The sequence below is a fragment of the Pelobates fuscus genome, chromosome 2 (genome assembly GCF_036172605.1).
Source record: "Pelobates fuscus isolate aPelFus1 chromosome 2, aPelFus1.pri, whole genome shotgun sequence".
NCBI classification, from domain to species: domain Eukaryota; kingdom Metazoa; phylum Chordata; class Amphibia; order Anura; family Pelobatidae; genus Pelobates; species Pelobates fuscus.
Window position 1 is genome coordinate 319,150,230 of NC_086318.1, and position 18,378 is coordinate 319,168,607.

Below are 18,378 nucleotides of genomic sequence, written 5' to 3' on the forward strand. Positions count from 1 at the left end.
TCAAAGTTTGTTATCTGGGAGCAAGTGGCCAGCTTTCACTCTAATTTTCTCCCAGCACTGCAATATTAAAGAGGCTTGGTCATGCTGTGAAAATACTGCACCACATGACCGGTACCCTGATAACACATATATTTATCATGGTGGCCTTAAGTGTACGGGCCACTACTAAATATCCATCTCCATATGTAGTGTTTAATTTTTGCTCCAAACGTCATGACTCTTTTAGGATTCTGGATGTTGTATCTCAGATGTTAGCATCCGAGACTACAGCTCCCAAAAACTATATTGTGCTCATGATGAAGCCCTTATAGGAAAAGCAGCACTGCTCAGTCACTTCTTGTTTAGATGAGACCCCATTGAAAATCCTGCCCTGCATGTAGCTTGGGACGTACTTTAAATATGAGTATTCTTGCTACTATTTTTAATTTATTTTCTTTGCATATGTTTTAAAGGAATAGTCTAAGCACCATAACTACTAGAGTTGATAACTACTTGGTGTATCGCTTTAACTAATACTGTCAGCCAATGTGTTCTATTCAAACATTAGGAAACATTAGGAAACATTAGGAAACAGAGAACTTCCATAGCGATATCTAAAGAGGGGACCTGTCCTTGGGTGCTTGTGGAATCCAGGTAAATATAGACCACTTTCAAATTGTTTGACTCTAACTCAGGAAATGGTGCCAGGAGACTCAAGGGACCACAAACACTTCAGCTCCCTCTAGTGGGTATGGTGCTTAGACTGCCCCTTTAATGTACGCCTTCATATCACTGATTCTAAAACAATGGGTGCAAAACCAACTTTGGAGTGTCTCTATACACACTAGTTTATAGCAAATCTTGGTCAGGTACATTACACAAAAACTACTTTTGATGAAGAGAAGAATAAAGGTGATCATTTTATTCAATAAAAAAAGGTACGAAAATCAAAGCAAATTAAATATAATCGGTCCCTACTTTTACTATTGCATTTTGAATTGGTATGAAGCAATGTTTGCCTGTGAAAAAAGTTTCAATCAGCATTATCTTATTGCAAATGTGATTTTTTTTTTTTATTATTATTTATTTTTGTTGTGCAAATAGTAACATACACGCTTGTTGCGCCACAACAGCAGGACAAACGAAAAAACACAGTATAAGATTATAACATGGCATATTGAGCAATTGCACACATTTTATAGTTATGGCGTTCTAGCAGGCAAGCTGAGTACCGTAAATTAAGTGTATAACAAGCCTAATAAACATGTCAGAGAATATGTCATGGTATACAAACATGCTTATAAGATCATGTCAGCAAGAGTGAGGAGGAAAAAAATAATAATAATAATGAATAGGAAATAGAAGGCGTAAAAGTAACATGACATGATGAAAATGCTGCATTTCTCCCTCCTCCTTTTTTTTTTTTAAAATAAACAGCACAGGCCACACAATAATGTCTAAGAAGTAGGATATGTTGGCAAATGCTGTTGTGGCATTGTTGCCATACAAATGTTATCACCTGCACAGCAAAAATAAAGAATATATAAGAAGTAGGATATGAATATGACATGCTAGAGTAAGGTAAAAGCTAATAGGTAGCCCACCTTCACTAAATGGTATATTTGATTGAAGGAATGGGCTTTGACTAGTACAAGAGAATATAAGTGGTAGCTTATTGGGTAAAACACGAGTTATAGGATTAAGCTGAGGAAAAACGTTAAATTAAACAACGTTAACGCCCCCATGTATCCCTGGGTTGCGCTGTGGGACCAGGTCAGTGAAGCGGAGGCGGGGGGCAAATGTGATTTTATTAAAGTGCCAAGTGTATATCAAAGAAAAGCGTCTTTGTCGCAAATTTATTTTTGTATTTATTATTGTTATTTTATATTCTGTTCTCCTATCGGAAGCCTGGGACACATATTCTAACACGTTCACAATGTCTATCTACATTAGCAAAACTTCATTTTAATAGTTCCATAAACCTAACATCTGATTTTACCTTTGAGAACAGAAATATGCTGTCTGCCTTCACCGTCTCCATGATAGTTCTTGAATTCAATGTCTTCTGCATCATTTAGTTCCACCTTGTCATACCCATACCAGCCTAGAAGTTCATTCATTGTATTCTCTGCAAAGTTCTGAAAAAAGTAGATTAATTTGATTAGTTACTCAAAGAACATAGGGAAACCTGTGCACACATATTCATAAAATGGGCAAAGTTATTCGTTAAATTAAGAATTGCCAGCAATTCAAAGTAAATTAAAAATAAATCTAAAAATGGAGGCCAAAATAGAAATTCACTTAAAATTCCTGGCAATTCTAACGTTAGTGAATTAGGCAGTTTGAATAGTACTTCATAGATCAATGTACATCTTTGTGTTCAGATTACAAATATTTCTAGTAAATATATTTAATGAACATATACACACACATAATAACAAATATCAGAGTGCAGTGCCCTAGGCAATGTAACATGGGTTACAGTTCTGTAGGAAACCCAAAGCATAATAGTGGACATGCGTTTTCTGTGAATATCCAGTGACCCCTAAAGCAACTGCCACGTCTTAAGTATTATAAAAGATACAATATTTATGAAATGTTTAGATTGACTGCATTGACAATTCATTACATGGCTGAAATGGCTCACTGTCATTCATTGCTATAAGATCTGTCCTGTGCACCTGACAGGCAGCATAGACAATGAATATAAATAAGAGGAGAAATTAAATATATTTCTGTTTCCCAAACATATTTGCAATGTGTGCCCTCAGGGGTGTGTGTACCGCAAGGCAAATAAGGCATTTGCCTTGGGCGGCAATTTCCAGGGGGCGGCAAAAAACGCCGCCCCTAAATGCCCAGGCAAATACCCTGTTTGCCTTGTTTTTTTGGAGCCCAAGAGGTGGCCAGCTGGCCACCTTTGGGCTCCGCAGACGGGCGGCGATGGAGCACTTACCCCTGAGCTCTCTGCTCAGCTCCCTCGTGCGACCTGCAATAATGCGGCGCGCGAGGGAGCTGAGCAGAGAGCTCAGGGGAAAGTGTTCCCTCGCCGCCCGCCCGCCTGCACGTCTGCCCGCCTCCATGCCCAGCAGCCCCACTGGACTGTGTCTGTCAGTGAATGTGTGTGTGTCGGTCAGTCAGTGTGTGTGTTGGGTGTCGGTCAGTCAGTGCGTGCGTCTGTCAGTCAGTCAGTGTGTGTGTCGGTCAGTCAGTGCGTGCGTTTGTCAGTCAGTGCATCAGTCAGTCAGTGCATCAGTCAGTCAGTGCATCAGTCAGTCAGTGCGTGCATCTGTCAGTTAGTGTGTATGTGACGGTGAGTCAGGGCGTTCGTCTGTCAGTCAGTGCGTGCGTCTGTCAGTCAGTGCGTGCGTCTGTCAGAGGGACTGTGCGTCTGTCAGTGATTGTGTGTCTGAGTAAGTGTATGTCTGTCTATCAGTGTGTCTAATCAGTGAGTGTGTGTATGTCATTGTTTATCAGTGTATATGAGAGTGTGTGTCTGTCAATGAGTGTATGCATCTATCAATGAGTGTGTGCATCTGTCAGTGAGTGTGCGTCTGTCAGTTAAAGTGCGGCCTTGACAGGAAGAGGTGCGGAAAATTTTACTTGTGGGGGGCGTGCCCAAGCACCGTACTGCCTAGGGCAGCACAAAACCTAAGTACACCACTGTGTGCCCTGGCTGTGCCTGGATTGAACTACAATGGAGCATTGCATGAAAAAGTTATTTAAAGGGACACTGTAGGTACTCTATCTGCTTCATCTCAGTGAAGTGGCTATAGTGTCTGGAGTCTCCTTGTACCATTTTTTCATTCAATGTTTAACTATTTCTACTGTTTTAATGCTAAACAAGAATTCCCAACAGCCCCATCCCCTCTGGGTTGCTTGAGCTAATAAGGAAGCATTAGTGTGAGCAGCATTGGGCAGCTGTGATTGGCTGAGAGTGTCATCAGATCGCTTTCAGCCTATCACAACATGCAGTGCTGGTATGAATTGCTATAGCTAAATGAAGTGTGTAATCTCTGCCTTAGCAATAACTCCAGTGGGGGTTGGGCTGTGGGTGGCCAGGAAACATCATTTAGTGTTAAGCTGCTTAAAAATAGCTTAACATCGAATGGAGAAACAGCACCTGAAGACTTCAAGAGCTATACCAATTCAAGGAGATGACATGGTTATATTGCCTAGAGTGTCCCTTTAACACAAGATACACATGCTTTTCCATGTTGTATGCAATGGTGTATATTCCAGTAAAGTGACTGTGTTGCACATTAATTAATCGATCTTGTATAGTATCTTTATCCACAATGTCCAATAGAAATCTATATTATATAATTATTATCATATCAAGTATGTAGAAAATGTGGAATTTATATTCAAACACCTTTTATACAGTGTAAGATGGCTGCCAAGGTTAGCCAGTATAAGTCTGCAAGGTCCTGTTCTCAGGACAGAGATTCCTATTGGGCAATAAGACTAAGTTATCTTGGATGGCAGCCATATTGACTTCCAGAAAAAGAACAGAACACCAGGCTATAAAACTAGAAATATCTCAGGGAGGTTCCACATGTATAATAATAGTTCACTACTACAACCCTGACTTAAAGTCATTATGAAATGTTATGTATAGTTTTAGCAACTATGATAATAAACATATAGAATCTAAACAAAGATTGGTTATTGAGGCAACTCTATACCTCACAATAATGTTTAAAAAACCTTTAAAAAAGTGTTGTTTTTTTTTCCAAAAAAATCTGCTTAAATTAAGTAATGCAATCTTTCAACATACTAAGTACTCGAATTACGTGCAGTTTATTTCATAACCCTAGGAGAGCTGTAAACATTTATCCACATATGTATTTTATTTAATATGTAAATAATCCTTTAACAGTACTTGACTTAATCCCATATACCCTCACAGTTTAATTCACGTTTCCATCCAATAAAAAAAATACTAGATGGCGTCTATATTATCAGAGTTAGAGAATACTGAAGAGTGTCTAGACACACAATAAACTTTTTCCCTCTGACCCTCTGAGAGTGAAGCGAACTACTCAACGTATTTTATTTCAAGGTCCACCTATATTGTCCGTCGCAATTTTAGCTTCTAAGTTCAAGATGGAAATAATGACTGGTGGACAATCAATAGCAAGAAGTTCCATTAACCTAACAGCCAAAGTGGAAGATATAAAGTCTAGAAAATGATGAAAAATTCCTCTGCACATTTCAACTCCTGTGAAAGCTCAAACTCTTTGCATGTAAATTTATCTAAAAAATTGTTACAAGAACATTTTTAAATTATATTCAGTTATGCCAATTTTTTTTACAAACATATCTTTGTGACGTCTAAAAGTAGTAGTCCATATGACTGCATGAGGCTACAAACTAAAAACTCAGTGCCACCATCATGGCTGTCAGTCCTTTTTTGCCATCAGTCTGCCTATTTCTGTCATTAAAGTGGATCCATCACTTTTTTTATTTTTATTTTTTAACATTGGCATGTTTCACACCCACCTTTAGTTGTCCCATCCCCCCCCCCCCCCCCCCGAAGTTACATATAATGAAAACTATGGCCTACTTTTCCTTATATAAAACCTGAAAGTTGACAAAAGTTGACAACAGTGGAGCGTTAGTTAAGTTCCATAGCCTTCTCAACATTGTCATTGGCTGTACTTTTCTAGTGCCATTGTTGCGTCACTTCCGAGAACAGAGTGTCACTGGCACTCTATGTTGACTCTCGTGCTATCGCCTGCGTCTACATAGGTCTGTTGGAGGCCTTGGGCATGCACGTTATTTGATGCGCACACCCAAGGAAAGGGAAAACATGGAATTCCCTACGTGTGTGTGTAGTTCGTGTGTAGTGAATGCAGTGTGTGTGTGCTGGGTGCAGTGTGTGTGTAGTGGATGCAGTGTGTCTTTGTAATGACTGGGGGCTTTCAAGAGTCTAAAAGAGCTTCTGGAGGTTGAAGATCGCGTGTGCGAAGAGGGCCCCATCTTCACTATGCAGGCTTCCAGAGGGCCCCATCTTCACTATGCAGGCTTCCCGAGGGCCTACGGGGATACTGGTGGATCTAACATAGAGAGGGCCCTAGTGGAAGAAATTTTTTTGTGCCCCTCTCTCACAAGGGTGGTCAAAATGTAGATCCCCATCTGTTGTAAAAGTCCCAGAATACTTTGCCAGCTGGGGATCTACAATTTACCCATCCTTGCATTGTTGTATTTAGCACTGAGCAGTGTTTGTGTGTTTGAAACTAAGCATGTTTTGTGTGTGTGTATATATATATATATATATATATATATATATATATATATATATGTGTGTGTGTGTGTGTGTGAATGTTGGTGTTTAATGCAGACGTATATGTATACACTCCCACGAACATTAATACACACACTGATACACATACATGCACACAGGCTGACACACATACAGATACACAGAGAAACACACTGACATACATGCAAATACACAGACACACAGGTACACACAGACCCAAAAATCTAGGATGGCAGTCCTGGTCAAATTTCACAAATTGCAGTTATTCCCCTACAGCAGCGCTCCTCAACCCTCTCCTCAAGGCACTCCTAACAGTCTAGGATTTAGGGATTGCCTGGATATGTCTAAGGTGTTTAGAAAAAAAAACACCTTAGAGTCTTTTTTTTTTTTTTTTAGACACAACTGGATAATCTATAAATCCTGGACTGTTAGGCATGCATTGAGGAGAGGGTTGAGGAGCACTGCCCTATAGGATACCTGAAATCTGTTGGTATTGATAGATTACTTCTTATCTAATTTGTTACTTACCAAATCCTATGCACAAATATTACTGGCAACTGTAGGCACACAGGGCAAACATATAAAACCTGTACAAAGCGTAGGAACATAGGGACAATGGTCCTACTTAGATGAACAAAACATAAAAACTTAGTAATGTAACATTTTATAAACAAAGGTATTTGGAATGGTTCACCTGGATATTAAGCAAACATTGCTTTTATAAAGTGTGTAATATATACAGTATCTGTAGAGTAAGAAATGTAATATGCTTAGTGCAGACATAGGGATGGCAATTTATATGAGGCAGGGGTAAACGGGATCTGTCACTTCTAAGGATTTGTAATTTTATATTTATTTTTATCCTATATTTTAAAACATCTGCCTGTCTGAGGTCTGAAAATTTAAATCTGTCCTAGAACTGGGCACCTCCATCCCACCACCCTGAATCTCAATCAATCAGTATAAATCGTGCCCTTTTCTGCCATTGACCATAGATGATGCATACCTCCCAACTCCAGCATCCAGTGAATCAGACGCCAGTGGGAGGAGAATAAAGGGGGCTCCCCCCAAATGGGTGGGTCTGCCCAAATTAATGACACGCCAGGCTGACTGCCAATCAGCCAGGCTAGCCCACTGAGGAAGTGCGTCTAATGATATACTCACGCTATGCTTGTTGGGGACAGTTCCCTGGTGTCCCCAATATTTGGGACGGTGGGACAGGTCTTGAAATCGGGACTGATGGGAGGCCTGAATAGTGGAAGAGGAGAAAAAGAAACAATTATATTGTTATCCTCTTCATTTGCACTGTGTGTCTTGGCCGTGCCTGAACTGAACTGGACTGCGATGTAATTTGTTAACTCTTTAAAATACATTTTAAAAGTAAGCAGAGCATCACACGAGAAAAGGTTAACACAAGTTGTAGGGGACTTGCAGTATTTTAATCAATGGTATAATTGACAGTGAAAGTAATGAGTGGATATAACCCAACAATGCTGCAGTAAAGGTTCTACCAAAGAAAGACTAAAATACCATAAATTATGAAGTTGTTCCCTAACGTGCTAGAGAAAGCAGTTAAAGATTTAGTCTAAGCAAACATTCTGCATACATATTTGAGCTTGTTTCGGTGTGCTATTTCATATAAAAGTAATTTATAATGTATTAAGGCATTACAGACGTTAATAAACAAACATAACGATGATTAAAGCAAAGAATGGAATCTATGGCTAATTAAGCACACATCATTTTTCCCTTTAGGATTGCAGGCTATTTACTTGTCATTTTGTGTACCTTAGTCATACTAAAGGATATTTTATTTTCACTCAAAAGGAAAAGAGGAAAGAGCTCCATAGTGTGCTTAATCACGAACAAAACAGACCATATATTTTGAATTAAAAAGTCTTTCATAATGTATGCAGCAAAATGAGTTCATCGTGTAATGAAAAATAGATAATACAATTTAATTTACAAGTGACACACATCCGTCAAGTGGCATTTATATCTCCTTAGTCAAGACCTTTTTAATATCTTGAAATGTGAAGATATCTGCCTAGCCTTCCCAAAGAAATATGTTGCTAATGTTAAATGTTAAAGTTCAGAGAAAGATTTCACTTTCTCTTTGAATTTCCATCAATCAAACTCCAAGCTGCAGTTCTTATTCTTCACACGCCAATAACCCCAAACCTTAAAGGGAAAGTCATTTTTTGGCTTCTTTTTAAAACTTCAAATAAAATTGCAATTTTTATATTGTGTAGGGATGATCTCTTAAGACTCTGCTTTTAAAACCGCCTGTGACTGGTGAGATAAATGATATGTTTCCTGTACTAGAAACTGTAGTGTGTCCATTTTGGGATTCAAAGTTTTAACAAGACACCAACCATTTTGTACATTTTTCCCCTGTGCGAAGCAGCTAACCAATGGAAACAGGCACAGGTAACTACTCAATTTAATAAAATAGTGACCATCACCTTTAGCTTCTTTCTCCTCTACTTTCTTTTCTCTCTATACATTGGCTACTGTGGGAAAACATTTGTATTTAAATGACAGAAAAGGGCAAAGCAATGAGCAATTATTTTATTGGATCGAAGTTGCAGGAGCCCAGCTCATAATTGCAGTAAATGCAGAGAAGAAGATTACATTAAATTTTATTTTTCAGACCACACAAATATATTTGTTAAAAATAAGGGATTTCTTAACATAACACGACAAAATTATGGTTGGTATGGTATGGTTCCCTTTTAAGGTCACGGTGGCTTATAGTATATTAATTAAATATGTTCATTTCAAACAAAATGTATACGTGCATGTAACTAGCCACTGTCTGATAAACATATCCTTTATATCCATTAACTAAGCATTGACTACAGAATTATAAAGAATACATTAGATAAGCTAAGTACATAGAACCTCATAATGACAACACTATTATCTCTGTGGCAGACCCTTTACGAGCTGTGTCACACATCATGCCAAATAACACATAGCTAATAACCTTAGTGTATAAAAATGTCAATAAAAAAAAAAAATCAAACAATGTCAATGTAAAAAAACAAAACATTTAGAACAGATACACAGATTAGATATTGGCCATACATAACCCTGCTCTTTATAAAGCATAATGCATTTCATGACAAATAAACTCTTAACGCAGTGGCACGTAACTTTTTAATTTTAAAGCCCAAAATCCCACGATCCCCATTAGGTGGGAGTTTTCGGTTCTCTGCACTTAACAGTTGCTCTATCTTTTTTTAGTCGGTCTCTTTAATTTGTATGACAAAACCTTCCCTTTCTTGTCCCATCAGAGAAAGGAATCTATAAACAAGGCAAACACGGATGTTCCTACATATGATTTGTGTATTTGTTTTAAAGTGTTTGGTTGCTGGTTTAAAAATAATGTCAAGTGATGCATGTTTATTTAACTAATAATTCCATGTTAATATTTTACACCAATTAAAAAACAAATAATCACTAACTGAAACACAACTACTTACTAGTTATTAGCATCATTAAAAGGACACTATAGTCACCCAGACCACTTCAGCTCATGGAAATGGTCTGGGTGCAGTGTCCCAGGTCCCTTAACCCAGCAGTGGTAATTAATAAATTGCAATAATTACCTGCCAGGGTTAACTGTCTACTAGGCAGCCACTAGAGGAACTTCTCGATTGTCAGGTGACATATAGTCGCCTAACTGCTGCTGGACATCCTCACACTAAGCATGAGGACATCCAGTGTCACCCAAAACCCTATAGGAAAGCATTATACAATGCTTTCCTATGGGGGGGAAATCCTAATGCAAGTGCGACAGAGGAGTGGAGGCGGAGCCTGAACCAGCGTTGAGGGACTTCGGCGCTGGAGTCAGGTTTCTGACAGAAGGGTTTTTAACCCCTTCTGCACCACAGTTTTGTTTTCCTTGCACTATAGTTTCCCTTTAATGCTCTAGGCTGTGTGTCACCTTCAGCCTATGATGTAGTTTTAAAAAAAGCCCACAAAGGCGTAAGTCTTTTCTTGTTTGTAATCTCGTGATATCAGCCTCCTGAGCTTAACCTCATGGGATTAACAAAATAATCATTGTCTAAACATGACTTCAAGACAAAAACATAGACAATAACAATTGTTGCATGATTCTGGCCAAAAATCATAAAATATTCTTGATCAGTTACTGTAAGTACAGTCAAAATATACCAAACAATAGGATACTGACTAGTGAGGGCTACATTTTAATCAGCAGTTGGAGTATGACAAATATAAAGAAAGAAAATAGTCCACACCCAATAAAAAGATAGAGGTATATTGGAAAAAAAGAAAAGGATATGGGGGCAGGAAAAATTGTGAGAGTATATATACTAAACAGCAAACTGGGATGAATTGAGAATCAAATTACAATGTAGGCTAAAATGCAGGAACGCTTCAAAGGAACGCTCCCAATAACTAAAGCACCTCCACTTGCTGAAGTGCTTTAGAGGCTAACAAAGTGTCCCTAACTTCTTTATAAAATTAATCAATTGAAAAGAATTCTTCACTTTTGTAGAGCCCCTATGTCGTGCCCTACCGGCTGTCAATCAGCCAATGGACACTTGCTCAACACAGCTGTAAGGTTTCTTATGGAGAAGCATTGGTGTCGATGTGAAGTATTCAACTATCTGGAAGACCATCAATAGTGTTGATCTCCCAGTGGTGAAGTACAATAGGGAATGTCTAACTGCTATAATAGAGATAAGTAATATTTTTTGTTTTTTCTATATAACAAATGCGGGGCCCAAAAATCTAATTTAACTATAGAATACTCCAATGTTATAAATACACCTATTGATTTCTATTGTGGGAGTGTTAACAAAATCTCAATATAGGCTGAAGTAGAGATTTTTTTTTTAAACTTGAAATGCAATTTTTATATTTTGGGCTATATGTCCCAAGTTCTAAGTTGCTTCAAGACAATTCATAAATAAGCCTCGATTTCTTGTTTCTTATTGATAGATATTAGCTAGCCAATATCCAACACAATGGTAGCCATTCGCAGATCTCAAGAGGATGAATGTACCCTGATGGGAATAGCAACTGAAGTAAAACATGTTCTGTAGATGGTGTTTTAACCTGCTGTACCATCTTACTATCTTCCTATTTATAAATGACCTTGAAGTGGACATTGAAAGCAACATGTCAGTGTTTGCGGATGACACAAAACTAGGTAAGATAATACACTCTGAACATGAAATAACTTCTCTACAGAGGAATTTGGATAAATCGGGGTCTGCAGAGAAGTAGCAGATACAATTCAAAACAGATAAATGCAAAATCAGACATTTTGGAAAAAGGAACCCATGGGCCACTCAAACATTTAATGGGGTTGAGCTAGTAAGGTACTGTGAGGTGTATTTGTACATTCACATGATCAAAATATAATTTTGTCCTTTTCTAAATCAATAGTAAGACCCCACTTTGAATACACGGTGTAATTTTGGGCACCTTTTTTTTTTTTTTAAATCTTTATTTTTGCGTTGACATAGAAGCAAGTGAGAGTGGTCACCAGGACTTGTGCAGAAGCCTGAGAACCGCAAAGCGTTGTGCATAACATTGTACATATTGCGAAGTGGTTATCAGGTTGTATTTGCATCACTATAGTTGAGGTGCTGTTATGGTGGTACATTCTGTCAACTTTTATTTTTTAGTTAAACAATAACATAATAAGTAACAAAGTTCAACAATAGTAACTTTGGCCTTTCGATTTCAAGAGGTCTTGTTATGTTCAATGGTAAGGTGGTTAGGCCATATTATATGCTGGAGCCCATATGTGCGTGTATAGTCCCTGTGGATTTAGAAATTAACCGTCATATTGTTCCCATAGTTCCCATACCTTATTGAAAGTGGAGATGGTATTACGGACCTGAGCCGTGACTTTGTACATGAGGTAGTTGTCTCTGATTTTCGTGAGCACCACAGAGATGTGTGGTAGTTCTGGGCATGCCCATTTTGTGAAAGTGCTCGTCTGGCCGCTAGATATAGCATGTTTAATCATTTTTGTTCGTTTTGTCTGTTTAATCCCTCAGTTGGTCTCAATAGGAGACATCCCCATGGGTCTAGTTCTAGGGGTCTCTGTAGTATCTGAGAGTTAAGATCTATCATTTCTCCCAGTATTATTTTACTCTTCTAGGGCATTGCCACCCCATGTGGATATAGCTGCCCTTTGGGCACCATTTTTAAGAACTAGAAAAGGTGAGCTACACAATTAATAAGGGAGATGGAAAACACTAGTTTTGAAGAAAGGCTAGAAAACACTGCATTTGATTTTTTTTTAGAAAAAGATGCATAAGATGGGATATGATAGCACTATTCAAATATATACCAGGTCAGTGCAAACTACTATGTGCTATCCTGTTCTTTAGCAGGAATATACAACAGACAAGACAGACAAAAAGCTGTTAACAGTAAGAACAATAAAGATGTGGAATTCTCTACCTAAAGATGTCATATCAGATTCTATAGATAACTTTTAAAAAGGCTTAGTTTCAAACCTGAATATTGAAGGATATAATAGATATGTATGTAAACAGGTTGTTGGTCCAAAAAGAGATCTGATTGCTGTTACGGAGTCAATAAGGAATTTTTCCCTTTTTGAGGCATAATTGGAAATGGCTACATTACTTGCTACATAACTACATACTTTATTGCCTTCTTTTTGACAGCATAAAAGAACGGCTTTCAAGGTCGAACCAAATTACTATGTAACAATCTAACTATGAAACTTTCAAATTCAACAGCAACAAAAAGCAAGACTTTTACCGTTTATGTTGAGATAAGGGATTTATTTTATACACTATAAAGTGCAGAGCAGTAGTAATTTGCTATCTGCATGGTAAAATAAACCTAGGACCAGACTACAAAGGCAGATATTTAAGTAGTTTTTAATTTAAATGTACTTTATATGAATATATGTAGTTATCAATGCTCTATACAATTAGTATTTGCTGAAGAAAAACATAAACAATAAAAAGAGGTTTATGCAAATAGGTCCAAAGCAAGAACTACAGCGATAAAAGTAATAAGAAACAAAAAGATATAATAGTTATAAAAGCCTGATTACAATTGGGACTCACACTTGTGGTGCATAGAGTGGATTCTAAAATACAGTTTCTGCAATTGATTTTTTTATATTATAACACTAGTTTATTTTTTGTCATCTCCATTTTTCCAAATGACTTATTTGGATTCTAAAAAAAAGCACTCGGCAACTACTAGCAGTTGCTATGTATGTATAGAAACATGAATATGTATGTTCTTATAAATATTAATTATTAATCACTCAGAGACCCTTACAAAATAAACATTATTCTATCAGCACTTCAGTGCCTTGGTTCAATCATCAGTTACAAATATAAATAGATATCATTTTTCCCGTATAATGCGTGCCCCGTGAAATCTAGGGTATTCTGTACTGAATATATGCAAATGAATACAAGTGACAATGTTATACTTTACAGAAATAGAATTAACCTTAAAGGCAAGGCTCAGTGGTTGCACAAAATAAATCATTTTAATGTATACGCATAACTTTAAAAGCACCATTAAGGTTTTGAAAGGGTGCCTACATGTGTTCAAGGTTGAACCCATCCATGATAGACATTTTACAGTAAAATGTGAATTCAAAGAATATTCAATTGTAAGCCAAAATAACCAGTTATGTTTTAAGCCCAAATATATTGGCCTAAAATTTTACATTTATTTTGAATTCACTTTGTGATGGGAATAATACACTTCCTGAGAATACAATCAAATTGTATTGAATACTACTTTGAATGTCATGAATAGAATGAGTACCTCACAAATTGATTCACTGATTCCATATATACTTTGTTGTTGTTATTGTTGCTGCCTCTTACTTTGGCTTTTAATACAATACAACCGGCATTCGGGTAAAATATTGTTTTTTTTTTTTAGAAAGGTTGTGGAGTAATAATGAAAATCTAATAATCTAATTCCTATGGCTACATGGCAAATGTTCTGCCACAGCATATCATCAATAAAGGAGATTTAGTCAAATGGATAACACAGGGCTCTGAATTCCTTATACAAATATAAATTCACTTGTAGACTATTACCTTAAACAAACCGGATATTATAACTTTTTATTTATTTTTGTACTTTTCAAACAACTTTGAAAAAAAACACCAGGAATGCAAGGTTACGTAGAAACATAGAATGTGATAGCAGATAAGAGCCATTCGGCCCATCTAGTCTGCCCAATTTTCTAAATACTTTCATTAGTCCCTAGCCTTATCTTATAGCTAGGATAGCATTATGCCAATCCCACGCATGCTTAAACTCCTTTACTGTGTTAACCTCTACCACTTCAGCTGGAAGGCTATTCCATGCATCCACTACGCTCTCAGTAAAGTAATACTTCCTGATATTATTTTGAAACCTTGGCCCCTCTAATTTAAGAGTCATCTCGTTGTGGTAGTTTTTCTTCTTTTAAATATAGTCTCCTCCTTTACTGTGTTGATTCCCTTTATGTATTTAAATGTTTCTATCATATCCCCCTGTCTCGTCTTTCCTCCAAGCTATACATGTTAAGCTCCTTTAAACTTTCCTGGTAAGTTTCATCTTGCAATCCATGAACCAGTTTAGTAGCCCTTCTCTGAACTCTCTCTAAGGTATCAATATCCTTCTGAAGATACGGTCTCCAGTACTGTGTACAGTACTCCAAGTGAGGTCTCACCAGTGTTCTCTACAATGGCATGAGCACTTCCCTCTTTCTACTCTTAATACCTCTCCCTATACAACCAAGCATTCTGCTAGCCTTTCCTGCTGCTCTATTACATTGTCTGCCTACATTGAGGTGAGGACTCTATCAAATATTCTATACTCTACCCTTAGGTTTTTACATCCAAGATGCGTTATCTTCCACTGATCCACATTAAGATAACTACCAAGAGCAATCCTATTATTTTCCCTTTTCACTAATACATTAAGTACAGAATAACAAACGTTACAGACTTAAGCTTACTTTTCTTAATTAATATTGAAAGCTGTCTTAATATTGATATTGACTGTTGAATAATATTCCTTGCTAGCCAATTTCTCAGTTGTCTAGGAACAGCCAATCAGGTGCTGGCAAGGAAAAAACTGAACAAACTTTAAATCAAAAGAACTAAGGTACATTTATAAATTGCTTTCACGTCCTCCACACCTCACCCACCAATTAACTGCATGTGAAAATAATGGGACAATGCGATTGGCTTGATCAGCTCAACCAATTGCAATGCTCTTCAATTTTGACGTGGAACGGTCACTTCCCATCACCAGAAACTAAAACTACTACAGCACTTACTGGAGTAAATAGTACTGCAGCGATCAGTAAAAAAAAGAAAACAAAAAATGTTCACCACAATTCTATGTCATGGGGAGCATCATTGCCCCATGTCCCATTGCCTTTGGGGTCCTCAATTTTGCAAAGGCATCTGCAAACAATGCCATACACGCTTATCATGTGTAAGGACCCTGGGTAGTAAATTAATTTACATGCTATGCTCTCACTGTGCCAGAATAGGATGGCATACATTGGAAATTTAAAAAAAAAATGAATGGTTCAGATTCTTCTATTAAAAAAGCACAACTCGTAGATCATTTTGTGTTAATTAATGGATTATGCAAAAATCTCAAACATGACTGCTCCATTTTAAAGCTGGGGTTTATTTCTATCGCAAATGCATTTTCCTTCTGAAGGATGATGAGTGCTCGGACCCATAATGCAACACTTCCAACACACTGCTCACTCTCTAGCCTCTATTCTGGAATCAGTTCTCTCTTTGCCTCTTTATGGAGGAAAGTGATTGGTTGACTGCCGCAATGCCTGAGACTCCTTTTTGGCGTGCGAATCTTGAGTGCTGTAATGTGCACCCTTTCACCTATCCATGAATTTGCAGGTGTTATCTTGCAAGGTCTTACTTCTTCTGACACTTTATTCTGTCAGGAAGGTTTTTTAACATCATTGTTTTTCATGCAAGTCCCTTTTATCGTTTCTTCATAAGGATCACTCATTCCTGAGGACCGATTATTCGTTTTTGCCAAAGGGGGTTTCCTCCACTAATATTGTTGTCTCCTTTTGTCCTTAACTTGTGAATGAAAAGGGCAGATTGTTCCATAATTTGGGTGTTGTTTGTGCTTTCAAATATAATGTTGAGGTCAATAGTCCTTTTAGGAAGTGTTCTTCCTTGTTTGCTCAGTTTGGTTAGACATTACTCTCACCAACTACTTCAAATCCATGCCGTAAGGTATATGGCCTGGATAATAAACAATGTCACCTTGCATTGTGCTAGTCAGTTATGAGGTCAGTGCAACTTGACCTTACGTGGACAGACCCTTAGGTCTCTAGAGGCCCCTCTTTCTCAGTGGCAGTGAGATGCAAAGTGGCTCAGCTGCTGATAACAGAAGATGTACTGTATGTATCATATTGGCAATATATAAATCAAATGTTAGCACTTCAAAAACTCTTTAAAAGAGAAGCATAGTCAATGGAAACTACCTGCAATGAGTGTTAAACACCAGAAGTAAAAAACGTTGTAAGTGCCATACAATCTCCCTTTGGATTGTCTAGTTTAGCATTGCCCTTTTCACCTACTGTTCCCATATGTCGTATATGTCTCCTCTAGACTGTAAGCTCGTTTGAGCCTGGCCCTCATCTACCTGTTGTTCCTGTGTCACTGTGTAATTGTCTCATTTATTGTAAATTTCCCCCCCTTTTATAATATTGTAAAGCACTGCGGAATTAGTTGGCACTCTATAAATACCAATAATAATAATGTTTTGTTACAATTATAGGTTTGTCTTGCTTCCTACTGTACACAAGAATATCTTGACGCAATATAAATCATTGTAAATGCATGCGGTTGTTTTTTCACTTGCAAGGACAATTTTGTGTAAAATCAGGGGTTAAAAACAGCTCTTTCCCTCTCCTGTTAATCAGTTCCGTGTGTAAAGATCCTGTGCCGATTGGCACAGAAAAAAATGCATTGCTCTGCTTGTCTGTTATCAGGGAAACCCTAATACTCTGAATGTCTCTCCTGTTTGAATTCATCGTAAGAGAAAGTAAAGCCTTTTAGGTGATGTATAGAGAAGGGGTAGGCTCTGTGTGAGAGCAGCAGTACGGAAAAAGGAGTGAAACACCCAGTATCATTTTAATAGTATTAAGGGAAGAAACACTTAATTCTTTATCCTCAATCAATCCAGATAGTTAGAAAACTACAGACCTATATCTGTCATGACAAGGTCGTTTTACATTTTCCATAGAGAAAGTTTAAAAATAGATATTCTAATATAAAAGAGGAGTGACTGATTGATAAAGAAAAAACATTAAAATATTATCAATGGCAAGATGGAAATATACAAAGAGAAGAAAGGTTAGGGAGAGAGGGTTCAAAAAGAGGGCGAAATACTGCAGGGAAAGAAGTAGCAATTTAGGAAGGAGGAGAATAGAAGAGGAGACTTATGGAGAAACAAAAGTGTGACAGGAAAAGGCCAAGGATGAGAGACAACTGCTGCACATAAAAAGATGTGGCAAACGTCCTGCCATCAATGGATTTTTTTAAACAGCATTTATTAGCATTTATTATGATGCCATGCACATCGTCAGTTCTACATATTATCTGCTTCTAAAGATAGAACTCTTGTTTTTCAACTCTAAACCTTCTTCGCCCTGTGTTTTTACTCCATTCCTGAACATTCCTACTGCACTGACCATGGAAGTATTTTGGGGGAGTTTGAAAAGACTTAAGATGTCTGCCACCACACTCACCTACCTTCAAAAGATCCATTCTTTACCCAGAGTGTGTCAAAGCATTAGCAAGGCTAACGTCTATACATTATCACTATTTAAACCTTAAACGGTTTTGACAAGGTTTAATTATTGTTTCCCTTTAATCACATAGATTATGTTACATTTTCCTTGCTCCATTGAACAGCATTTTTGCCTAATAAGGATAATGCAATCATTAATCTGTTACCAGAGCAATGGTCGCATGTATAATTACTTTGCAATGAAAGAGAAATTGCCATGCTATGCTTATAATAGTTACAAGGATATCCAGGTTGTACATGAAAAGATCTGTGTTTCCTTAATCTGTGGTGAGCTGCGTGGTTAT

General features: G+C 37.4%; 1 protein-coding gene across 2 annotated transcripts in view; it reads right to left on the reverse strand.

Annotated features, from left to right (window-relative positions):
• Window positions 1-18,378, reverse strand: part of SOBP (sine oculis binding protein homolog) — a 153,291-nt gene that overhangs the window by 114,986 nt on the left and 19,927 nt on the right. Inside the window, exons 2-3 of one of the 2 annotated variants that reach the window (XM_063443538.1) lie at window positions 7,409-7,492; window positions 1,979-2,117 (exon numbers count right to left, since the gene is read on the reverse strand). In XM_063443538.1, the coding sequence (XP_063299608.1) occupies window positions 1,979-2,117; window positions 7,409-7,492 (223 nt within the window). The remainder of the gene's footprint in view (window positions 1-1,978; window positions 2,118-7,408; window positions 7,493-18,378) is intronic. The other variant, XM_063443539.1, reaches the window with a different exon arrangement.